At 35.3% G+C, this 26,580-nt stretch overlaps 1 protein-coding gene across 5 annotated transcripts in view; it reads left to right on the top strand.

The window, feature by feature from the left end:
* Positions 1–26,580, top strand: part of CDH10 (cadherin 10) — a 99,958-nt gene that overhangs the window by 23,051 nt on the left and 50,327 nt on the right. For 2 of the 5 annotated variants that reach the window (XM_032698119.1, XM_032698102.1), the window contains exon 2: positions 17,493–17,871. In XM_032698119.1, the coding sequence (XP_032554010.1) occupies positions 17,641–17,871 (231 nt within the window). In that variant the 5' untranslated portion in view covers positions 17,493–17,640. Of the gene's footprint in view, positions 1–4,465; positions 4,618–10,210; positions 10,323–12,993; positions 13,041–17,492; positions 17,872–26,580 lie in introns of those variants that run through there. The other 3 variants (XM_032698125.1, XM_032698109.1, XM_032698135.1) reach the window with 3 other exon arrangements.

The following is a 26,580-nucleotide window of genomic DNA, read 5'->3' as shown; positions in this document are numbered from 1 at the left end:
ATAATTTTAATTAAAACTATTTGTTCCTTAACAAGGGAAGGAATTGGATAAACCTATGAAATATGAATCCATTTTCACTTTGACCATGACAGTTATCTTGCAGTAATACAGTATTCTTAAGCTGCCAGGCAGCCTGTTTTAGTTGTTTGCTTGCTAGCTAAATGTGACAACATATACACTGTTTACATTTTGTTTTCTGAGTGTTGTGGGTGTAGCTGGAGAATCATTGGAGCAAAATAGCAAGACTCATTGTCACTTTGCATATAGGCAAAGACCCTGCTTAGTAGAGCCCCTTGCAGCTTTGCATTTTCAGTTTGGACTAAAGAGCTGTTAGGCAAAAGATTGTCTTGCTTGATGGGACAAGTGACATGCAGGGCTGGTTAATATTGGTTGAATAGCTAATATTGGTTGCTACTTTGTGAAGGTCCAACAGACTTGTAAAAGGAATCTGGGACTATAGTCATAGAGCAAAAACAATGGAAGGGAGGAAGGGAGGGAGGGAGGGAGAGGGAGAGGAAGGAAGGAAAGCAGAACAAATTAAGCACACTTGATTGGAGGAGACATCAGAGAAACAGAATACAAGTGGGTTTCCTTGAAATACAATATTGAACAGAATGAACAATCAAATATAAATCAAAGAATAAAACAAAGTCTTGATTATTTTTCTAGTTTTCTCTTGGTTTCCATTCAGAAGACATTTTTTTCTATCTTCATATAGTATTCCAACTACTATATATTTTACTGAATTAGTATTCCTATAGCTGCAAAGTTTATATATGCAGACATACTTATATGCACAGAAACAAAACAAACAAGCAACTGTACCCAGAACCGTATAACTTTAAATTTTATCAGCCATTCAACCACCTCTCAGATAGCACTTACAATAAAGCCTTAACTGTCTGAAGAGCTCCAGTTTTATAATCCCAATTTCAAAGCCTTTCATGAAATTGTCTCAGAGAATTCAGACGAAGAAGAAACCAGCTAACACCAAAAATCTATCAAAAATTCCAGTTCTAGCTAAGCTCTTTAAAACTTTTTTTCTCCTTTACCTTATTATGTTATTCTTAGTTCCTGATAATTTTAGCAAATAATTATAGGCCCTTATTTTACTTGTATGACTATTTTCTTCATTTCCTCCAATATTCATTTTTATCCAGGAAGAGAATTTCTTCTTTCTCTTGACTGAAATGGATGAAAACTTTCCAATAGGTGCTCGTTTTAGATAATACACCTCTAGGCATTGTAGGGGCTCTGTGTTACCTGCCAATTTCCAATTCACTATATTACAGTGTTCCAACTTAGAAGTCAGGTTGGTCAAAAATTGTTGTGTTTCAAAAAGGTAACATGTCACCAAAGTGAACCTTACCTAAGTTTTCACCTCCAAATCATTTTATAAATACCAAAAGCCAAAAAAAGTTTAAGCATTCCTTTTATTGTCTGAATTAATTGTCTGTAGTAAAGAAATTGTGTACAAAATTTCTTGAGTTATCTGCAAATGATGCTGAAACCTCATTCTTTTTATTACAGAGCATTACAAAATAAAGCTAATTTACTCTGCATGTGTTACTCTATGGCATTCTTTCACCAAAAAAACCCAAACAAACCACAAAACAAAAACCAGAATACTATGGTACTTAATGCATCTTATATTTTCAGTTTAATACAGTCTGTTGGATGATTGCTTCAGACTGTTTTGGAGCAATACTAGTGGTCACTGGGGATGGGGAAATGAAGAAGGACAATGGTTTCTGTCAGAAGGAAACCTGTTGAGGTGTCCAGAAGTTTAGAACATTTCAGTTTTCAAGTCCCTGGATAAAACAAAGTGGTTAGCCAGAAATTCGTGGGTAACTGGACCTACATAAAAAAATAGGTCTCGCAAGTCTCAAAATATGTCTTCAAAATGTGTTAGTGCCTTGGAAATTATTGAGGAAAACTTCTTCTCTTCCATTCTTTGGTGTGGTTCCTAGAGATACTAATTGGTGTTGCAAGTAGAAGGCAAGAGCAGGGAGAGATTACCAGAATGTAACATTGCCAGAATACAGTAACAACTGTAATATAATATTCTACCTGGCTTTGATTTTTCTTCTTCTGAGGCCTTTTTGAACGACATGTTTATTGGGCAGCTGTCATGCCATCTTACCTTTTTTTCTGTTTTTCATCAGCTATGAAAAAAGTCTACAGTGTGGAACAATTTCAGTAAGAGGGTGATGAGAGATCCTAAGACTTGGTGATCAGAACAGTCTTCTGGAGAGGAATGGCCTCAGTTAACATCTCTGACTGATTAGCTGCCATCTGTACTGATTTTGAGAATGACTTTGGAGTTAATGAAGTTACATTTTGGAAAGAAAATGTTCTGGGGGAAAAAAACAAAATAAAAGTCCTACCTTTTAAATAATCCTGCTTTCTTTTATTAACAGTTTTCAAAGTTTGTATTTTACAATATTTAATCATGTCTTAATGCCATGACATAATTGGAGGAAAAGAAAATGCAATACCACAATTGTTTGTTTATTTGTTCTTTTTAATGCACTCTTGGCCATGCTGATAAATTCAAAACTTAAATTCAACACCTCGGATCTTTTCTCTCGGATCTGTCATCTTTCCTCCTTCAGGCAGTCTTTGCAGACCGCAAGAAAACATCTCAGATGAATTCCAAGGCCTGGGTAATTTCCCAGACAATCTCTGGTTTTCTTTCCTTTACAGCCCTTATAAGAACAAGTTTATCTATGATCATATGGGATTATTCCAGGCTTTCTTAAATCAAATCACTACATTAGTTCACTTTGAGTTATACTGGAAGGTCTTTACAGCATAAGGTGAAACAAATAAATATGTACATATACCACTATGGGACAATAATTCCTTTTAATTTTTACCACGAGTCAGACTTTCTTCTTTGCTACTTGGCCCCTCTCCTTGAAAATGTTATTATTCTTGAATATCTTCATGCTTTACACCGTAGATGTTACTACTTGCTGCTAAGAAAGGTTTGGACCTGGGAAAGGAGATGCAGGTTGCTGATTTTCTACAGTCTTTTTTCTTGCTTCTCACTCTCCACTTTGTCCTATTTATCAATATATGCCTTGTTTACCTATTGATTCTCCAGACACCTGGATCATGCTTAGACCTTCAGGATGCAACTGTTCATGCACTAATTACAAATGTCCTGAATTTGTCTTATATCTCACATATCTTGAAGACAAAGGCTGCTCATGCTTATCCACATAGCTTGACTCAACATTTCATCTGAGACACAGGTTTCTTCACTTAGGACAGCAAAGCAGACAGTGTTCCTACGGATTAGGAAGATTCTGTTTGTTGTTACATTTTGTAGTTGCTCATCAGTCCACACTCAATTATATCAATACTGTATTACTTGAGTTATGCAGCTGTAACAACTTCAGTGTATTTATAGCTCTTCAGAGAGTTTACTATTGTTTTCTTGTCTACCACACTCTCTTCTTACTGAGCAGCCAAATGATTTAACTTGACGAATAGTAAATCTATTACTATTCATATATTAATGACCTCATGAAACAGGCTTGAAATGGGGTACATAAGTACAGGATACAAAATAGGAGCCTCTCAGAAGAGGATAAATGAAGGACCACTCAGTATTGTATCCTGAGACTTCAAAAGATGCAATTTGACTTCTTGCCTGTCACATACTTGCTATACATTCTCAGATGATCTAGAATAATAGCATAATATTTTATTATGTGTTCTGTAGAGTAATAGAAAAGCCTATATTCCTTCTCCGCATCATAGATGAAGCACTAATGAATGTCATAAAGATTGCTAGTGTTGCTGTAACTGTAATTATTCAAGAAGTTACAGTTGAGGTATAGTGTTTTTAATAAAGTCAAAATATTTTACTAGCCTGTCTTGCTGTATTTGGAAAAAAAGGAAATCACAAAACAAAACATTATTTCAGGCATGCAGGATGTTTTTTGGTTCTGAAATAGAAAAAGTGGATTTTATACAGAAGTTGAAGAAGTTTCTCTAATTTTAATTAGAAAGCTACATTACATTAATTCTGTAAATAAAGAATGCATATATGCATATATAGTTGTCACCAATGAAATAAATTGTTATGAAAAGAATGTTTTAGAGAATAACAAGAGACATTTAGCTCTCAAAGAAACGAGAGGTTTAGTTAGTTTGTAATCTGCAGACATGGAGGTTAAAAAGGAAGGGAGACAGAATATAATACTCTATAAAACCAAAAACTCAGCTAATTGTTTTTGGCTTCCAGAGGAGTTTTGAAGTTCTGTTACAGGTTTGTCTTTGAAGGTGTTTTGTTGGTTTCCCTTGAAAATCAGGAGAGAAAGATGAAATTATCGTTCTGAAAAAAATGCCACTTGTGGCACCTGGACGCGTATTGTGGCACCTTGACCAATTAGCCATGCAAGTTTGTTTCCAGTGCAAAGTGGTTGCTGATTCCCACCCATGTATTTCACAGAAAAGCATACATCACAGTGTGTGAAATGTGTTACATTACAGGGAGGAAAAAACCCCAAAGCAAACCAACCAAACTAAAAAAAGGAGAATTCAGTTATTTAGTTCTCCAGAGGAGTGTTCTTGTTGAGAAGAGTCCCTCTTCCCATTATTGAGGTGGGTATTATGAATGTTTTTCTGCACATTGATTCTTTGTCCTGAAATAACTTTTAAGTATATATTTTGTCAAGAAGTGTTCTACATAGATCATATCTGGACAGGAAAAGTAATCATATCTTTATTTGACTTTCATCACAATTTCAGTGATGGTCTTCAGGTTATCTCTGCAATAGTCCTATATTATTACTGCTTTCTCAGATGCTATGGTCAACATCAAAAAATTACAACATATAGAAAATCAGCAAACCAACATATATATATATCTGTATAGCCGTCAACCATGAAAGATATATCAAAAGAAGTTGTACTATACAAACATGTTCTTAAATGTCAGCAGGTTTGCCCAGTGAATATTTCTGAAATCCACAAATTTAACAGACTTTTCCGGCTACGCTTGCTATTACTTTGGCCTAACCTCTCTTGCCTTGAAAGCTGAGATGCTAACAGAGATTATATAAAGCATAGAACTCTACAGATATTGCAGAAGGCATTCAAAACACTCTTGATCCAAGTGTGGACTACAGGGTCAGACCATGCATAATTTAATTTGTCTGATCAATGTCTACCTCTATTTTTTTATACAGCAATGTTGGTATATGTATAAATAATGTTTTCTGAGCATAAAAAGCACTCCTGAGTGTAAGTGTAATTATAGTACACGTGGAGTTTTATAATGCACAGAAACATTCTCACGTGAAAATTTCCTTGCCTCCAAAGTTTCTAACTGTCTCGTTCCCATCAGCAGTTTATAATGCCCATACGCTACTTAAGAGCAGATATCCTTTTGCAATACTAGGCAATACACATCATTTTCATTACTTAGATATGCAAAAAGGTGAATTTTTATTATATGAATCGCAGGTCTTTACAGTTAATTCTGCTGTAAGCCTAATTTTGAAAAGATGTTGGTCGCAGCCTGATGTGTACGATTTTAAAGTAAGAATCACTTGGGAAAATGCAGGATGTGATCTTCTAATTAGCTCTTCATGCATACCTCATACAACAGATAGTTTCACATGGAAGAGGTAATAGCAAATATTATATTACCTAAATTGAAAACACAATGTACAGTACTTCATCTTGTTCCAATGCACTGTAGTTGGTATAATGTAGGGCACAAAAAGCTACAGATTATTATACACTATAAATATATATGGTATATTCTTAGGAGGTTTGTTTTCATGGTTTGACATTTATAACAGCTTACAGCCAAGTTATAAAGCAGAATCTATAATTCTGACTCACTAAGGGTGAAGAAATTATGATCATTTGATCCAACCACACTAGATAAGTATAACAAATGATGTTAACATTCCCTACATTTTTTTTTTATTTTTTTTTTGTAATGTCAGGTCATCCTGGCCCAAGAAACTGCAGTCACCTCATAAAAGGACTTCTTTGCTGTATAAACTGAGAACAATATAAAAAGCCATACCAGGACTTCTTAGTGTTATAAAATTATTATAAAGTAATTGAACACAAGATGAAATTCTATGCACTTTAAGAAATATTTACAGGAAAAAAATCAAATGCTTTACAAATGTACCTTTATGTCCTTCAATGTTTTTCTTAAATACCAAATATAACATTAATGAAATTTGTGAATAATATAGTGCATTTTTTAGTATTTATAGCTTTATTCTAACAAATGTGAAAGTTAAAATCATATGCTTCAACAAAATTTCTTAAAATGTGATCCTCCCATTAGTTTCAACTGTGAGTTTTCATGAGAAATGGTTGCTTCCATTTCTTCCTGATTGCTAAGAAAGAGTGTAATCCTTCTGCTATCATCTAATTAGCAGGAATGTGACTATCCATGCTGCAGGCACAGGCACTAACACAAGTTTGAGGAGCCACTGTGTAGACATCAATGAACACTTTATTAAATTACACAGTTTTCTAAGCAGGCACAGTCTCTCAATGCCCCAATTCTTTATGCTTTAGTGAACTGGCTCTGCTCTCTGAAGCTGTAAGGTTTCAACGTGAGCTGAAGATATAAACTCCTGATGAGATTAGAGTGAGTTTTTAGATATTTGGCACGCTTCTGTGCTTATTCTGTTTCTCTAATAAGGCTTAGAGTTTGCTGGCAGGTGAAAGCACTGGATAGCAAAGGCTAGGAGATTTAAAAATCCACCTGCCCTGAAGGAAAAGAATGTCTTTTTGGTAACTGTTCAGCATTATTCTTCATAATTCATCTCGGTCAGGAAAACAGTTCAGTACAAGAAGAAGGAATATTAAGTCACCAGTTCTAGATAGAGTGATCTCTCTGTTTTTGTTCTTGGCAAAATTCAGACAGAATTTTCTGCTATTTTTATTTCCAGAAAAATCATGGTCTGTCAAAGATGGAATGTAACGAACAAGCAAAAGAAAATGGGGTGTTAACAAAATCTTTTCAGCATATTCTTTTGTCAAAATTACAACGAGATAGTGATGGAAATAGATTTAATTTCACTGATTAGTCACCATTTTCTTCTTCAGAGGAAGAAAATAACATTCTGGAGCTTGTTCACTGCTTCTCATCAGAACAAGTCATTGTCCTTCTCTCCACCATCACTCTCTTCTACCCTTCACCTAGCACGCATGCTAAATATCACAACAGGTTTTTTTAATTGTGAGAGGTAATTTATGTTTGTTTTGGTTGGTTGGTTTTGGTTTGGTTTGCTTTTTTGTTTGTTTTTGAAAAGGAAGGAAGGAAGTGAAAGTGAGAAGCTAGCAAGCATAATCAAATACTAAAATATATGAAATAGAGGACTATTTTTTGTAAAAGAAAAAACTCTGCTAATGGAATTTGGATGTTCTAGAAGGCAGCATGGTCATGGTCTAAACACAAAGGGAATAATCATTTAGGTAGAAATACATGGGATGAATTCACGGTGGAGGAGGTAAGAGCTAAATTTACTATCTGGGAGAGCATAGCAGACAATTTAAAGGATAAATACAACTACAAAATCTTATGGAAGGAAACTCAAAGGACTGGTGACACCTTATCTAAATGGAGGGAACCATATGTCTAGGACTGTATCATTTGATGTGGAAAAGCATGCTCTACTGGCTGGCAAGCAAGAGAATTTAAGTCACTTTCAAGACACAAAAGTAAATCTAAAGCTGCTTTTGAGATGAAGTCAGATAAATGGAAAAGATGCAGTTGATCTGGAAAGAATGATACATACTCATATATAGGAGAATAGGGTGGCCGCTGGTAGCAGGGGCACCAGATGTAGAAAGACAAAATGAAAAGAAATAATGACATGGAAAAAGAAGAGACAGATTTCTACAGGATGGAGCTTGAAAACAACTTCAGGAATACTCTGGTCATACTGGCTGCAGGCAGCCTATTTCTGAAAGCAGTTTTCTCAGACTGTTCTTCCAATCCTTCAGCCACACCTCATTTCAGCTGCCAAATAATCCTGCAAATATATAGGAAGTTTTACTTGCTTAGCCTAAATCACCATGGTTGTGAGTGAAGTCAATTGCTTATACTATCTGTGGTGTGCATTGAGAATAATTTCTTATTTTCAATAGTGTTTCTGAAAACTACAATCCTACCACCTTTGTCTATTTTTCTTTCTTTACTGAGTAAATAGGTGTAGTTCTTGCCTCAAAAATAACATTTTTTTCCTAAACATTTTATTGCTAGCCAGACTTCTAATAATTTACATGTTGTAAATAATTAGATGTGTGTTCAATTGTGGACACAGAATTTGAAATGAGGCTGAGTGGAGAGAAAAGATTATTTCATACTTCTTAAACTTCTTAAGAATCATATTCCTGTCCACATTTCTTCTTTCTTCTTTTTCTTTTTCTTTTTCTTTTTCTTTTTCTTTTTCTTTTTCTTTTTCTTTTTCTTTTTCTTTTTCTTTTTCTTTTTCTTTTTCTTTTTCTTTTTCTTTTTCTTTTTCTTTTTCTTTTTCTTTTTCTTTTTTTCTTTTTCTTTTTCTTTTTCTTTTTCTTTTTCTTTTTCTTTTTCTTTTTCTTTTTTCTTTTTCTTTTTTTCTTTTTCTTTTTCTTTTTCTTTTTCTTTTTCTTTTTCTTTTTCTTTTTCTTTTTCTTTTTTCTTTTTCTTTTTTTTCTTTTTCTTTTTCTTTTTCTTTTTCTTTTTCTTTTTCTTTTTCTTTTTCTTTTTTCTTTTTCTTTTTTTTCTTTTTCTTTTTCTTTTTCTTTTTCTTTTTTTTTCTTTTTCTTTTTCTTTTTCTTTTTCTTTTTCTTTTTCTTTTTCTTTTTCTTTTTCTTTTTCTTTCTTTTTCTTTTTCTTTTTCTTTTTCTTTTTCTTTTTCTTTTTCTTTTTCTTTTTCTTTTTCTTTTTCTTTTTCCTTTTTCTTTTTTCTAATAAGTGATAAAAAAACCACCATATTGAGATTGTTCAGAACTATTATACTCTTTTTCTCCATTATTTTCTTTAGAACTGTACCTAGATAGTTGTTGGGAGAAGAGGGTTAAAACTGGAAGAATGGTAAGGAGGACGGTAGATTCACTCAAGTGATGTTGCAGTTGGGATTGCCAAGGCCTGGACAATAACAGTGTGGGAAACCCCATGTGTTACACCTACTGCTGTTTATCCTCTGTCTGTCTTGAGAAGTAGAATTTCTGTGTAGAGATAACGTAGGTGTTTTGAGAGACATAGAGGCACTCTCACAGACATTCCTGAGCTTCCTGTTTTGGGAGAGAGAAGGTCAAGAGTCAGAGATGATAAAAAAGCAGAGGAGATCACAGCATGATGGTATACTACCCATGCAAGGGCCCTTGATAAATTGGTGCAAATAGCAGGCCTTCTAGCATGGACTAAGCCTAACATTCCCACTTGTGGGTCTCAACCTGGGTGCTGCTTTGAGATCCTCTGGTTACTGAGATAATGAAATAAAATTACTCTTTGTATGTCAGCCATGGTTTTGTAGTTGTTCTGGCTGCCTGCCTGTGTCAACTCAGACAGCAGTTTATTGTTATGTTATGCAACCTATAATGATCTTTCCACTCTTTTTTAAATCATACCCTGCAAATTTCAGATATTTTCTTTCTTTCCTTTTTTTTTTTTTTTTTTAATTTGAGTTATTTTTCTTTAATTCAGCTGAGAAGGTTTATGCAGACTCTATATTTGTTCATCCAAATTATGCAGAGAAATACTGGGTAGCTACCAGGACCTGTGAAACTTAACTCAGTATATACAATCAGATAGGAAAGAATCATCTAGAAGGGAGAACAAGGTGCCACACATGATGAAATGATATAGGGACCTCACAGGGTACAGAAATTATAAAATTTCATATAAATTTCACGTGTCCACAAGTCACCTACCATTTTGTCAGTCCTGCTCCCATAACCTCTTCTCCAAAATTTTAGTGACAAAGGTAAATTTAAGTGTATATGTAGAGAACCACCATAATAGTGTCCTACTCTCAATGTCTTGCTGTGAGAAAAAGAGAGTTCATCATATGCAGAGAGTTAAGAATTATTGTTAGGTATCCAAGTAATTTAATTAATAAAGAAAAGCCTCATTAATAAATAGTCAAAATTTTTATGCAAGATAACCTAGTAATATCTTCTGCCTTTTCTGTGCTCTTCTGTTCACCATTTCAATGTTGCACTATATCTTAAGTCTGAGGGTTTCATTCTTCCTTAAGAAGACCAAGAAAGGATTGTGGCGAAGCATTCAAAAATCTTTACAGGGTGGAGGACTGTATTCTCCACAGCAGCGGAACTGGGAGGAGGTGAGGTTTGATACTTTCTTCCTCTTCAGTTTATTATCTGCTTGGATTTACTTTTCCCAATTTTTTTGCATTTCTGTTTGCCTAACTACAGTTTTGAATATCCAGTTACTGAACTACCATTGGAAAAAAGAATCTTTAGCCTTCTACTTTGAAGTCAATGTACTGCATGATAACTTATGGGTGGAGGGATGTTTAATAACAAATAGGATTTGTAGTATATAAATATTCTTAAAAATAAGGCATAATGTAGTCAGTCAGTTATGAATAGGCTTTGCAAATGAAGATTTGAGAAGGGCTCTATCCACATTTACTACAAGGACACTGGCGGCTAAAGAGGCCACTGTGAAAAAGACTGAAAATCAAGCCGAGAAAACAAAGGCAAAGGAAACCTAAAAAAATTGTGACGTCCAACATTTACTTTGCCTTTGTTTTCTCAGCTTGATTTTCAGTCTTTTTCCCCATGAATTATGAAAACAACATGGAAAACACTCCTTTGAGATAATAATTTTTGATGATTGGGAAATATGATTAGTATTACTAATTATAATACCTAATTCTTGAAATGTTAGTTGCTGAGTTTTTTTTAGTTTAGCATTGGACTATGCATATTTAATTTAAATTTCTAACAGATCAAGGCTTGCAGGATTTCATAAAGAGGACTGAATTCTGAAGTTCAAAGGTATAGCTGACTACTTTGTAAATCATGTTATAATTTAATAACTTGAAGTGCGGTCACTGTGGTGTATAAGGGTTCTGCTTCAGGCTATGAAATAAGCAGCTTATTGACAATTTACCAATTATCTCCTTATTTCAGAACTAAGCAATTAAATTATGAATGACTTCAGATTACTTCATTGGTATATAATACAAAAAGCAGTGAACATAAATCTGTAATACAAGGAATAACGAGTTTAGAATCCATTAAGAATTGATCATTTGACAGAGCTAATTTGTCTGTTTCTAGTACTTCTAAAAATATTCATAAAATGTATTGTCTTCTTTTTCCCTTAAGGGTAACTTACACTAATAGGTTACATTTACAGAGGGAAATATTTGTTGTGTTTTGAATTAGAGTCTTCTGTAAAGGTGTCTTTTTAAAGTACTTGCTTAATCACACTATTCTCTAAAGCATTAGAACTTTACTTCTGGTTTTGATAAAGAGATGGCAAATAAATTAAAACAACTATATTAGCTGAGTTGAAGGTTCTTCTGGGGCTTATTGAAAATGCATTTTTTTCTGCACTTGACTGACTTCCTACTTCCATTTTTACTAGCTTGTTAAATAGTTCCTATTATTTCAAAACCTAGCCAGAGTTTTGAATTTCATTTCTGACATCATAAGCCAGGAACCAGAGTTCTATTGAAATAGAGAGGTACCTTACTAAGTTGCCTACTTCAAGGAAGAACCAAAATGGTAGGAATTGTGTGTCATGGCTGACAGCTGTAAGAAGTTTGGCTGTAAGCTGATGGCTGTAGGAACTATGACAGAAGGTCTGCAGCCTGTGGTGGTAACTCTATACTGGTGACTAGAGAGGGACCAAAAATTTGGAGAAATGGGGCAGAAAATAAAAAAAGTTTCTCACAGTGGCTGTATATAAGAATAGCCCTCTTGGTGTCAACTCTGTAGAGTAAGAACAAAACAAGAACAAAACACACACTCTGGTGCCTTCCATTGTAATAAAATTAAATGTCATTCTCCTCATAAAATTCCGATGTAGTTTAACCTAATTTTTCAGGAAGCATCTTCAGTTCCAAAAGTATATGTCTTTTGTACAAACAGTAAAAAGGACCAAAAGACAAGATTAGATCTGTGAATAGATAATGTCTCCCAACTGAAACAGAAATGGAGAAAACAGGAATAGCATTGCATAAGTATCTTTCCTTAAACAAGCTTTTTGAAATGTCAAAAATTAAAATTCAGCTCAAGTTTGACCAAGGTTAAATACAGAAAAAAATTCTTAAATGGCAGCTATCTCAAGTAAATTTTTTTTGTTCAAATTTTCTTTTCACAAGAAAAAGAGCTTTACTAAAATTTCTTTATCAAAAAACAAACAAACAAACAAAAAACAGAAAGCAAACAAAGACAATCTTTTCGTCTATATTAAAGTTACTACTTTAAATTTAGTTCTGATGAATTCCAAAAACAACTATACATTAATGCCAAAAAACAGACAAAAAGAGGATATAATTTAATATAGAAATAGCATCCCTAGTGTAAAAGATCAGTCTCCTGGAATAACCAGTAAATGGAATTCTGAGATGTGCATTATTTAAAGGCATTCATGGCCCTTTATACAACTGTATGAAGTATGTTTTAATATTATTGGGAGGGGGAAGGTTGCATGACTGCGAAGTAAAATATAGTATTTTGCAAATTTTGCTAAAATTACCTTTGAAATTAGGGGAGGTTTAAGTTAGATATTAGAAAAAGCTTCTTCACCCTGAGGGTGGTTGAGTCTGGAACAGGCTTCCCAGGGAAGTGGTCACAGCACCAAACCTGACAGAGTTCAAGAAATGTTTGGATGATACTCTGGGGCATTGGTGTGACTCTTGGGGATGGTCCTGTGCAGGGTCAGGACTTGGACTCGATGATCCTTATGGATCTCTTCCAAGTCAGCATATTCTGAGATTCTGTGATTCTGTGGATAGAGTTGGAGTAGCATTAAAACATTTTTTTTTTAAGTTCTGAGAGATATAGAAGTGATCAACTTGTGGAAAGTAAGTACTGCTTAATGGTTTGAAAATTGTTACCTGAAAGCTCATGGTGAAATGATTAATAGCTTCAGTGATGATTAGTATATCTCCTAGAGATTGTTCCAAGAAAACTCATTAAAAATAATACAAACCCAAAAACCTGTATAAACAAGCACAGTTAGGCACAATATTCCTCCGTAGTAAGTTTAATGTAATTTAGAAGGATATTACACAGAAATAATGAACGTTGGATATATCTGATAGATTTTAGAAAGCTTTAATTTTTTTTTCCCCTTATTTCTTTTCTATTTTGGGAAAAATTCAAGAAGTGGACTTCTGGAAGAAGAACTAGAGGGAGATTTGGGGAGAAAGACTGATAAAGTAGTTTCATTTTAAATTATTCAAAGCTATTTTAAGCAGTTTCAAGTATTTTTTAAAAAAATACTTGAAGCCAGCAAAACTATTAAAATTCTTCTGAATTCTCGCATCTTCTTCTAAGATAGTTTTTCTGAAAAAATTTAGACAGTTTTCCAAATAGTTCTCCAAGGAATTAAAGAAAAAAAAAACAACAAGCAATCACACAGCACCTGTCTGTCTGATCACACAAGGGATCAGACTCAGGCAGCACGGATTTAAGAGGGGTAGATCCTGCCTGATCAACCTGATCTCCTTTTATGATCAGGTGACCCACCTGGTGGATGAGGGGAAGGCTGTGGATGTGGTCTATCTGGACTTCAGCAAGGCCTTTGACACCATCTCCCATAGCATTCTCCTGAAAAAGCTGGCAGCCCATGGCTTGCACAGGGGCACTCTCTACTGAGTTAGGAACTGGTTGGAGGGCTGGGCCCAGAGAGTGGTTGTGGTGAACGGGGCTGCATCCGCTTGGTGGCCGGTCACTAGTGGTGTCCCCCAGGGATCAGTGTTGGGCCCAGTTCTGTTTAATATCTTTATCGATGATTTAGATGAGGGGATTGAGTCCACCATCAGCAAATTTGCAGATGGCACTAAGCTGGAGGGGAGTGTCGATCAGCTGGAAGGCAGGAGGGCTCTGCAGATGGACCTGGACAGGCTGGAGAACTGGGCTGATACCAATAGGGTGAGATTCAACAAGGCCAAGTGCCGGGTCCTCCACTTTGGCCACAACAACCCCACGCAGCACTACAGGCTGGGGACAGAGGGGCTGGAGAGCAGCCAGGCAGAAAGGGACCTGAGAGTTCGGATTGACAGGAAGCTGAACACGAGCCAGCAGTGTGCCCAGGTAGCCAAGGAGGCCAAGGGTATCCTGTCCTGTATCAGGAACAGTGTGGCCAACAGGTCCAGGGAAGTGATTCTTCCCCTGGACTCAGCACTGGTGAGGCCACACCTCTAGTGCTGTGTTCAGTTCTGGGCCCATCAGTTCAGGAAGGATATTGAGGTGCTGGAGCAGGTCCAGAGAAGAGCAACAAGGCTGGTGAAGGGACTCGAACACAGGCCCTATGAGGAGAGGCTGAGGGAGCTGGGGTTGTTTAGCCTGGAAAAGAGGAGGCTCGGGGACACCTCATCACTCTCTATAACTCCCTGAAAGGAGGTTGTAGCCAGGTGGGAGTTGGTCTCTTTTCCCAGGCAGCTATCAGTAAGACAAGAGGGCATGGTCTTAAGCTCTGTCATGGGAGGTTTAAGTTAGATATTAGGAAGAAATTCTTTACAGAGAGGGTAATCAGGCATGGGAATGGGCTGCCCAGGGAAGTGGTGGATTCTCTGTCCCTGGAGGTTTTTAAGATGAGACTGGATGTGGCACTTAGTGCCATGGTCTAGTAACTGTGGCAGTAGTGAATCAATGGTTGGACTTGATGATCTTGGAGGTCTTTTCCCATCTGGCTGATCCTATGATTCTATGAAGCAAAGTCCCAAAACACAACAACAAAAACCCAAACAAAAGAAACAAGCAAAAAAACAACCCCCCCAAGAAACTCAAGCAGTTGAAAAATGTATCTGCCTCCATTGGCTTTTCCAGGCCTGGCAGACCAGCACACAATCCAGCTATGCAGTGTAATACAGAACTCAGACTTCTGTCTAGTTTCTGTAGTTATATAATAAAAGGTTTCCTTCATCTAATTCCCTTCAAACTTTATTCAGTGCTTTTTATTAGTTTAGTCCATTTTCTCTTGTTTGTTAGCTTATTTTTAAAGGTAAATGTTGCTGATTTAATGTACACTACTATCAAACTCATTACATTTAAAGTAGAAAACTGAACTCCAACAGCAGTCTCAAAGGAGGAAAAAGGCCTTACATCCATTAAACAACTGTGTTTGCCAAGTCCATGTGCATTAGCTACTTTTGTAAGTTTAACAAATTTCATCTGAGCTTTTATTCTGCTGACCTAATTTAACAAGAAGGAAATTCAATAACAACCCCTAATATTGAAGCATTATTTCCCAAGAGGCATTTAACAACTCTTCTACATCAAATAATAATGTGTGTATAATGGAATATATATACTAACTGCAACAAGAAAGTGAAAAAAGACCAAAAAAAAACCCAACAGAAAACCAAATCCACATAAAAAGAAAGAAGAAAATACCATATGCCCTTTTCAAATAAAATACCCAATAGTTTTCCAAATTTTAGGGAAACTGATAATACCTTGAAGAGCTAATTTCAACTTTGAATTTCTTATAGTTTTGAGAAGAAACATTTCTAATTGAGAGTAAATCATAACCCTCCTCTCTCACTCAGTATACCTTTGTCTCAAAAGAACACAAATACAAGCTGTGATAAATAGTTTCCTAGGTAGAGGACCACATCTCCGGGTTTTACATGCTGATGTAATTCAGCACGTTATTAGTAGCTTATATTAGAACAGATTGTTCTATGTAGTAATCAAAGTTCACAAATCAAGTAAATGTCAAAAATCTAGGAGGGAGGAAGAAAGGGTAAATTAAATGATACGTAACTTGATGTTGGTTTAGATAAATGGAAATGGACATCTGTGAGTTACTATGAACAGGCTTTAACAGCAGCAGCTTTGTGAAGTTATTTTAGTCTTCCAAATGTTGGGAGAGAGGGGAAAATTTTCTCCTGGGAGAATATAACTCTGAAGACAACAGCTGGTTGCTGAAAATAATCTGTTAGGTTATTAACACACACAGACACACACCTTCACACAGACACACAGTCTTTTAACTATATCACTATATTTCACAGTCTGTCCACTTGAAACTCCTGACATTTTGTCACAAGCTCTTTTAATGAATGCAGGTTTACTGGAAATAAAGTAGCACATCAGTATCAAACACACAAAAAATTTCTGAAATTTTCACATACATCTTCTTTGGAAAATAAAGATATTTAAGATTATAGTGAACTATAGTATAATGTTATTGAAAGCAGAGGACATATGGTATTGCTGTGTACAATGTTATTTACTTATCAAAATCAGCAAAGAGGAGAAAAAACAACCCAAGCTTTTTACTACTTAAGTTTTGGGTCACATGTGAAAGAATATAAAAGGAAATGCAACCACTTTCCATGCATTTTGTTTTCTATGGGCATGCAATCCACCCTGATTATAATTTGCAAGAACTATACCTTATTAAGATGAGAAATCATAGGTTTTTGTGCTTTACTGAAGGAAACAATTACCAAATGATCTCACTAACAAAAAGTGTTGTTCTTTAAATGTTGGAATGGAAATAAAGTGAAAAGAACCTGGCTAAATTTGCCTTGCTGAAATAACATCTCATGGTTCTGTTAGAAGGAGGGAAAAAATCAAATAAAATAAAGCAAAGCAAAAAAATGTGGAGACAAAACAAAGGTGAGTTGGGAGAGGCTTGCCTTTGTTCTGCAATATCACTTCCCACAATGAGATTAAGTTTAGTTATCCAGAATACCTGGAAAAGAGACCCTTATTTTTTTAAAATGCTTCCTGCATTTTAAGTCTTAAGATTGCATCACCTCATGTTGCAAGACCAGCTCAAGAACTTTTTCTGTTTAAAAGTTTGCTTCTTGTCATGTTGTAGTTCTTCTGATGCATATGATATTCCCTTTTACCATTTAAAATACCCTGGAGAACTGATGTTTTACCATTTCATAATTTCTAAAACTACTTTGTGTTAGAGTTTCAGGTCTCTTGATAGTAAGATTAATAAAACACTGGAACTCTTGTAAATCAAATTGGGTGGAAAACATTTGAAGCAGAGGAGGCATTATTTAATGTGTAAGTTTCAGCAATATCAACCAGTCTAAATAAAGAACACTTAGAAGTTTCTAAATTTAAGGGTTTTAAATGGCACCCTTACTTTTTCTTATCAAGTGTTTTGACAGCATCTACCTAACATATTCACAGAGTTCTCCCTATATGAACAACGTTTATATTCCTAACCAGGTTGCTTTCTGTATCATAATGTTCTGTATCTGGAGGGTACAGTAGTAAGGACATTGGACATTATGGAGTGAATGCATTTCAACTTACATTGTCTCTTCTCTGTTTACTTTCAGGATTTGGTTAATATGTACAGTTCAGAGATGTGTTGCTGGAAACTGCTTGTCTGCATCAGCAACTAGAGACACAAAAAACAAGTCAAGAAAAACAAAACCGTAAGGCTCCATTGCCGACCTGCTTGAAGAGGATCAGCAGTGGAGAATTATGACAATACAGCAAGTCCTATTACTTCTGCTGCTCTGGATGTGGCTGCCACATCCCTGCCATACAGAAATGCTGTTTAGAAGGACTCCTGATGTCAGACCCAAAAGTTTTGGAGGACGTGCATCAGGGAATGATGGGAAAGCAATTCACCGCCAGAAGCGAGGCTGGATGTGGAATCAGTTTTTTCTTTTAGAGGAATACACAGGATCTGATTATCAGTATGTAGGCAAGGTAGGTTTCTCATTAGGTTTTCTGTATAATTTTAAAGTTTGCTTCTCTTTCTACAGAGCCTTAGATTTTATGTTATATTCTAATGTGTAAAAAGCAGATTTCCAGGCAATACGTATATTGTTTCTCCTGCTATAATCATTAAATTAATGTTGTTAGTTAGAGCTATTCAGAAATATTTGAATGAAACAAATGCAGATAACTTTGACAGATATGTTTGCTTCAGCACATTTTTACTACCAGCAGCCCACTCAGTATGTTGTCTTTATCAAAATATATTATTTTACAAATCATTATAAAATACTTTTTCAACTTTATCTGAATATTTCATGTTTCTCACAAAATATATCATTCTTTTTCCATGCTCATGTTTGAAGAATGCAACTGCTTTTGAAGAAAAAACATTCTTCCTCTTTCACTCTCTCTGAATTTCAATAAACTCCAATGAGTAAAGTTTTTTAACAAACGTGATAGAAATGAGGTGGTTAGGAAGTGAACTACAGTAGAAGTCAGCAGAATGGTCCTTATGACTGGATAGTATACTAGAGGTACACAATAAAGGACATTGAAAGTGTCTTTTAAATTATTTTCTGTTCATGTTTATGTTTTGCCGTGTGATTTTTTGAAAAACTTATAACGTGCAATGCCACGATAATATGCAAATATGCAAATAATAGAAATTAATTAAAAATTATAATTTTCTTGAAATGAAAATTGGTGTCAGCAGTAATGGATACCAGTTAACACCAATGGTTGGTGCTAAACAGAGAAATTCAGTTTTCTATAAACTAGTTTTTCATTTCTTACATTGTTTAGAACTTGAAATATACTACAGTGAAATACTGACTTTTCGAAAATCACAGAATCAGAGCAGCTGAGATTGTAAGGCATCTCTGGAGATCATCTAGCCCAACACTCATGTTCAAAGTAGGGTAAGCTAGAGCTTTCTCAGGACTTTGTCCAGTCAGATTTTAAATAATTTCACAGGCAGAAACTCCATAATTTCACTGGGCAAACTGTTCAAGTGTTTGACCACCTACTCAGCAAAATTTTGTTCCTGTATTTAAAGGGAATTTCTTGTATTTCAGTTTGTGTCTATTGCCTCTTGGTTCTTGTCATGTCACTGAGCACCACTGAAAATAAATTGAGCCTGTCTCCCTCACTCCTTCTCAACATGCATTTATATATATTAGTAAGGTTCCTGCTGAACCTTCTCCAGGCTGAGCAGTCTCAGCTTTCTCAGCATCTCCTCATATGAAAAATATCCTAGTTCCTTAGTCGATTTACTGGCTACTTGCTGGACTCCCTTCAGTAGTTCCATATCTCTCTTTTCCTGGGGAGCCCAGACCTTGACACAGAACTACAGACTTGTCTCACCAAGGCAGAGGAGAGAAGGATCATCTCTCTTGATCTCCAGATGATGCTCTATCAATGGAGCCCAGAGTGCTCATGGCCTTTGCTGAGAGAGCACATTTCTGGCTCCTGATCAGCTTGCTGTCCACAAAGACTCCAAGGTCACTCTGAAAAGCTTCTATCCAGCCAGTTGGGCTCCAACATGTACTGGTGTATGGGGTTATTATAAAATTTTTCTTGAAAGAATCAAGAATGTTGGAGGATTTGTGAAAAGAAACACTCATTAAAATTTATGAAATTTAAATACTAGGTAAAAATTTAAGAGTCCAGGCTTATGAATGAAGATGTTGCCTTTTTGTTTCCCTTTTTTGTTTGCTCCTTAGTCCAAATCAAGCTGATAGTTGATGAAAATTGACCTTGCTCACAAAATAAGAAAGGGCACTGCATCAAAACATTATGCTACTGTATTAAAAGTGTATTGCTCAGAGAAGTCCTAGGATATAAATAGCTTGCCAGAGCACTTGGAGTTTCAAATTATTTAAGTTCCTTCAGAAGCCTGATGATTACTTTTTTCTTATTGCATTATTTTTGAATATTTATGGTTCCAAATCACAGTGTGAGTAGTGTTACTTCATAGTTTTCTTCCAGTCATAAATAAGTAAAGGAAGACTCTTTACATGGGAAAGGGTTAACATTTATGTAGGTTAACTCATCTGCAGTAGAAAAAGAGAAAGATGTTGATAAAAATGAACTACTTTGGCTGAGGGAAAATAAGTGTTTGCAAATGTGAAGTGATAAGTAAAGATAAGTACAATGACAGATTAAGAGTACAGAACTGAAAAGAAACTCGAGGAGCAGTTAAGACTGCACTTTCATCTATTTTGCTCTGCTTAGAATAAAAGAGTTGTTAATTTGAGGAAGCAAATTTAAAATTAACCTAAGTATATAAAGTTGCCCTATAGTAATTTTCTGACAAGTTGGAGAAAAGAGTAGAAAACACATACAAAATAAAGAGTATCATAGCATTGTATTTACTGAGGGAGAGTTTTACTCAAAGAAAGCAAATGAAAAGAGAGATGTAGAATTAAAAATTGATTGTTACACTAATTAATGTTTTAGTATGATAGTCCAAATTCTCAAATTATTAGGTAAAAAAATAATTGCAGATTAATATTGTTCTACATAAAATTTATAGTATCTATTTCTTTTCCCTGATATTGCACTCACCTTTCCAAGGGCCATCTCAGCTGCATAGTCAAAATGTTTCTGGATGTTTCCTTTTATCTGACCTTATCCAGAGATAAAACCACTTGGATAGGTGTGTGACATAAAATGCTACCTTCCTGTTAATTTCTCTGGAACATGTTTGGAGATGGTGTTTGAAAATTATGTGAGATAGTAAGAGGTCAAGTTAGAACTCAATGATTTTGATCGAGGACAAGGAGAGAATTTTTGTGATGGAGAGGTTTCAATCAAAAACAAATACTAAGCGTGAATTTGAAATTTGACAATAATAGTTAGAGGACAACCATTCCTTCAACAGAACTTCCAAAGCTGAGACTACCAGATTCATCTGGATTTATGGTTTATATCTGCTTGCTCTCTGAGCTCACGAACGATGTATTTTTTTCTTGTTTCTTAACCTGCATCTAATATATCTGTCAGAGAAGCTTGAAAAATGTTGACTATCACACTACTCTTGAAACTAGTGTCTACAATTTACAATGCAATTCGTGCATTCATTTGTTCACTGTTTAGATCACCTTGAGAATGTTCAACTAGAAAAATATCATGGAAATGAGGTTCACTGAATGAATGGGATATGTAATCCCATAACAACTGAAGTATTCCTTCAAGTCAACGATCCTTATGAAATTGTGGCAAAGTAAAGAAAGAAGATGGTTATCCTTTACTTCATGTAATACACAGCATTCTGCGAGTAGAAATCAAAATTATCTAAGTGAATTTTGAATATGCAGAACCCCAGATTGTATTTCTAGTACAGGTTGAAGTTATAAAAAAGAGCCATGTGAAAAAACAAACCTGTCTACATATTACACAATTTATCCTTGAGGTATCTTTGCAAAAATATACTAGAAGACAATAATTGTGAGAAAAAAAAATGCTTCTCCCAATTGCAGATAAACAATGCAGTAATATTCAAAAGGAAGTTTAAACCTCATAGCAGAAAACCCACTTTATTAATATTTGGGGTTAGAGTTACGGTCAATACCTCCTTTATGTCTTTTTTTCTGCAGAAATTCTATGTATACTCTATGGGAAACTGATTTATAATTTTTATTTCTTTTTCTTAGTATCCAGTTTCAAGGCCCATTTATTATTTCTCAAATAAAACGGTGCAATTACAAAGTATTATGCATTTGCAAACTTATTATGAAAAACTTCAATTTACTTTGAACATCTCCAGAAAAAAAACTTTTCTTTTAAATCTAAACATTATTTTAAACAAGTTGTTACCTAAAACAAGCACTACTGTGTACCAATATCGTAGTCCACAGTCATTAAAAATAAACTTATTAATAATTTCTTTATCCACATTAAAGTTCATTTTACTTCCCTATTATTTCACCAGATCTTGTAATTCATTGAGTTTTGCAGACATTTTTCCCACTTTGTTTTCTGAGATAGGAAGTAATTTTTTCTAGCAATTTTCAGTATGGTGGGTTTATTGCATAAAGGATCAATTGTTCACAAATTTTTCAGTACTTTGACAGACTGAAGTTCTTAGTTACACTGTAGTGGTTTTTATTATCTCAAAATATAATTTATAATATTTTTGTACTTAAATTTATATAAAATTTTGTATGTGTCATATTAAAACTGTTACTAGAAAGGATTATCTTGGCAGTATTCCCTGCTGAGTGCTTGTAAGTGTAGTCATTATCTTTGATGGTTTAAAGAGCAGAAGGTTAAAAGATGCAGAGGTTAAAAGACGCATTTTCCTGAAGATTCTTGTTCTGTCAACATAAAAGGATAAAGATTAGCGAAGATCAGATATGTATAGGTTGTTGCTCTTGGAGAAACAGTCAGTTTTAAGGAAAGATTAAGCAAAATTATTTCCTAAGAGGAATGAGAGACAGAAAGCATCCTGGGCAGGAATTCTGAATGGTCTTTTCTTTCTGAAGAAGCAGCTACCAAAAGGACTGATTTTGGAGAAGGTAATAGAAAAGAGCATGTTGTTTTGATTTTAAAGGATTCGCCATCAAGTGCAACATAGACAAAAAAAGATCCCAATGAAGTGTTGTTGTTGTAGTAATAAGATGAAGACTTACCAAACCCTTTTAAAAATTTCTGTATACTCTGAAGAGTATATTTCTATCATAGTTCTTTCTTTTGTAAAGATCTTTGGTGCTACAAGAGACTAAAGAGTAGGATTCTGAATTGCAAGTGCTCATATGCAGGTTTAATATTTGGTGTGAAGATCTGACTGAGAGGCATAAATGCCTTTCAGGTGAAGAAAATCAGCTATGTGGCACTGAAGTTTGCAGAGGCTGAATTTTCAGCAAGAGCAGATTTGTGTGACAGGGATCAGAATATTCTGCAAACTGAATAAATGAATGAATCTGTCAAGGTGAAAGAGGGCAGCTAGTCATTTAACAGTTTTCATGTGAGGTGTTTTTGGTGTAACTACTGGAAGGAAAAATGAAGGTACAGCTGTGTATCTTCAAAAGCCCTACCTCATTGCAGATACTACAGTGGGGTGGAATTGACACTTGAAAGACAATAAAATTCAGAAATTTATTTCTTTCTCAGCAAGACTTAAAACATAGGCTGTGAAGAGGGTTATTTAAGGCACCAATTCATTTCAAGCATATGAAAGTTTGCTTTTGGGCATACATGTGCAACCTCATAGATATTTCAGCACAGGTCAAAAGTGTCAGAGTGAAATATTGTTTTTTCCATAACATCAGAGGTATCTAAAGCTTCCTGTAGGATTGTCCTGAAGGCTGATTGATTCTCAGTGAGTGCTGAGAAAAAATTCATTCTCAAAGTCTGTTGGGACTCAGTTTAGTAGGAAGTTTATTCTATAACTGCTTAGATTCATCATTTACTCTAAATTGAAGTGTCCAGAGGGTTCATATTTTCTGTTTGTAAAAGGACTATTCTTTTGGAAGCCTCAGTGTATGTTGGAGGCTCTGACCTGCTTCATGAAACAGCAGCATAAGGTACTGGAGACCAAGAGCTGACCGGGCTTAATAGTAACGTTTTATTTTCATAAATAATTAATTGTTTGTTAGCTACTTTACCAGATGTATCTCTACAAGACATTGGATTTTTTTGAATTGCAGAGGATGGAATTTACAGACAGTTGTTGAGGAATGAAAAGGCTTTGTAGTATTCACCAATCTTTTAGTGAAGACCAAAGGAGCCACAGGTGATGTGTACCTGAATTCAAAGCTAGATATATTTGTTCAAAGACTGTAGATTCCCAGCCCTGGACAGATGTCTGTGCATATAAGTCTCTTTAAAGTGTTTTCTGGTCAGAAAGATAGAGAGGTTAAGCCATTTGAATAAGGCATATTGAGGGCATACTTAACCCAACTGCTTAAGGGGATGATCCCCAGTATCCAAATTATCTGATGAAAATTTTGCTCAGATATGCAACACACTGCCAATGAAAGACCTAAGTGAGCACTCCTAGTTGCCTCTTAAGACTGGTAAAATCTTAGAAAGCGTGAGGAAACACAGAGACCTACAATGAAAGTCCAGTGTTTCACAGTGAAATAGTACCGGAATGGATTACTGTCCTTTTAGACTTCATTTTATATGTGCAGGCCACATCCAACAGAGCTGAAGGTAGATGTTCCAAAGCAATTTTGCCATTCTCAGTCAGTCCAGTGTCAGTATTTGTTCCTTTAAGGAGAAATACTGGATGTGTTGAGTGTCTCTCTGCTTCTAGTTTGTCCTTTAAAAAATCAGACAGGAAGATCACTTGGAGCTTACTTATTACAGTCAATAGGACTGGGGAAACCAGAACCACCTAGCATTGCAAGAGACATGTTTCATAAAACCAGTGGGGCCTCATAAGATACTGGAAGTTCAAACTGTCAAGAGAGGTACTTGACAAATGACTTGAAGAGATAGGGAAGGAGGGAGGGAGGGAGGAAGGGAAGGAAGGAAGGCAGGTAAAATTAAAATTAAAAAAAAAATAAAAAGATGAAACAATAGGCTTGCTAACAGTGGTGTCATTTAATCTCTAGCTTAGAAAAGAAGATCTGGTTTGACAGAACTGAGAGGTAGTATGCCCTATATTTTTATTAATGCATTACGTAGACACAAGGGAAGGAGTTCAGAGCATACCAGTGCTGGTATGTGTACTGATAAGGAAAAAACTGTCTGGCTAACAGTGTTAATCTAGTTCTAATCAAATGGATATGACTTCTTTACCAACTGGTATCCCAAAAAGATGGGAGCACTGTGGATTCAGGTTTGTAGCTGCATCAAATCTTCACTGGTAATGAAGTTTGTGCCAGTTTCAGTCTCACATCACATATCCATACATAGCCAAATGCCAGAGGACCTTTTGTCACCCTTGTGGCAAGTGATGCACTGGTGAATAAAGTGAAACAAGGTCCTGGGAAGATTTAAACCACATTCTGAGATTGCAAGACTCCAAAAAGAGCATCAAGGCAAAACATATTTTAAAAAAAAGAACAGCGAGACACTAAATTGCTTAGGTATACATACCTATATCTTAGGTAGACACATATAGATGTGTTCATAGACAACAACTTGAAGTTAAACACTAAACCTAGTACTGGATCTTTTTCACTTCCACGGGTAGTTTTAGACATACTTTGCATAATTTTAAAGGTCAAATAACTGAAGGATTTACAGTGAAAGAAGTGAGATATCATTTCTAAAAGTAATATTTGCTCAGCTTTCAAGCAAATACTAATTTTATAATCTGTTCTTATTTCTTCTTGGCCTCTATAGGACTATAAGTATTATACTTAATAAGTTTAACACTTTTAATGTTTTTTAATTAGAAGCTGCAATAGACAAACACAAGAGGGGTTTAATATTTTTGTCCCCTTAAGGAAATCCTTAAACCTTAAAAAAACTAAAACTGCTTGTAAGACATGCAAAGTAGAGTAAAATACTCATTGAAATTTTAAATTTTGCCAAACAAAGTTGTTAAACAGTTGAAAATTAGATGAACTTAATAGTTCTTCATGACCAAAATGACTCTTTGTAGGCATTTAAAAGCTTTCTATTTCAAGCACAACTTTTGCATACTACAACTGGTATGTTTAACTTCAGAAGTAAAACACTAAAATACATTTCTTATTTGCTGCCATATGTCACAGGCAGCATTTTGCCCTCTCTTGTCTAGGCTTTCCCGGGGCTCTCACCCACCTGCCCGTGGCTGAGAGGCTCAACCTTGCCCTGCGCTGGGGCCGCGGGAGTTGCTGGAACCAACGGTGTCTGGGCGGGGCACCCCCAACCACTCCATATAGGGACATCCCGGCATGACTCTATATGGCAACATGCTCAGCTCATGTATATTGAAACAATTTTTTTGTTATTTCCTTGTCCTTGTGTCAATAGTTCTTAGTATTGTAAAATTGCATACTATGTTCATACTTAGTTTTAATCTATGAGTGCTTCGCAGTTAACACTTTTCAAAACAGTTTGGGGATTTCACTTCATATTTTTCCACATCTATTATTCTAATTACTTTCAAATGCTATTCTGTTATGCAAATACTTTTCAAATTACTCATAAACTAATGCAAGTATGAGTAGGGACAAGTCCTCCTTTTTCTGTCAAGTAATTGGAAGCTACATACCTAATAGTATTGGGTGCTACAAGGTAGCATGGTAAATGTAAAATACTGAGAATGTATTAATCATAGAACCGTAGAATCTCGAGAGCTGTAGGGAACCTACAAGGATCATTGAGTTCAGCTCCTGACCCTGTACAAGACAACCCCAAGAATCACACCATGCACCTGAGAGCATTGACCAAATGCTTCTTTAATTCTGGTAGGCTTGTTTTAATTAAATGGTTTAATGAAAACTAGCTAGTTTTTATACAAGAGTGAAGAAGATTATTTGACTTCTCCATTTGATTTCTTTTGCATATTGATACTTGAGTGTAAGTCATTTATCAATTTTACCAGAAGTGGTAAATGAGACTGAGTGGTCAGTATGGTTCTGTTAGTCACTGGTATAGGTTTCAGGCCACTGTCTTTTTCAGTTGCTGAGAAAACTTTGTTAAAATGTTTGATTTTTATTTTTTCCTAGTAATCCCAGTCGCAATAATCTAACATTTTGGAACTAATTTCTGAAAGAGATAATTCTGATCTGTGTAAGCACAAAGCGCAATAATGTC

This window comes from Chiroxiphia lanceolata, chromosome 1 (assembly GCF_009829145.1).
Source record: "Chiroxiphia lanceolata isolate bChiLan1 chromosome 1, bChiLan1.pri, whole genome shotgun sequence".
NCBI classification, from domain to species: Eukaryota; Metazoa; Chordata; class Aves; order Passeriformes; family Pipridae; genus Chiroxiphia; species Chiroxiphia lanceolata.
This window is presented reverse-complemented; position numbering and strand designations above follow the sequence as displayed.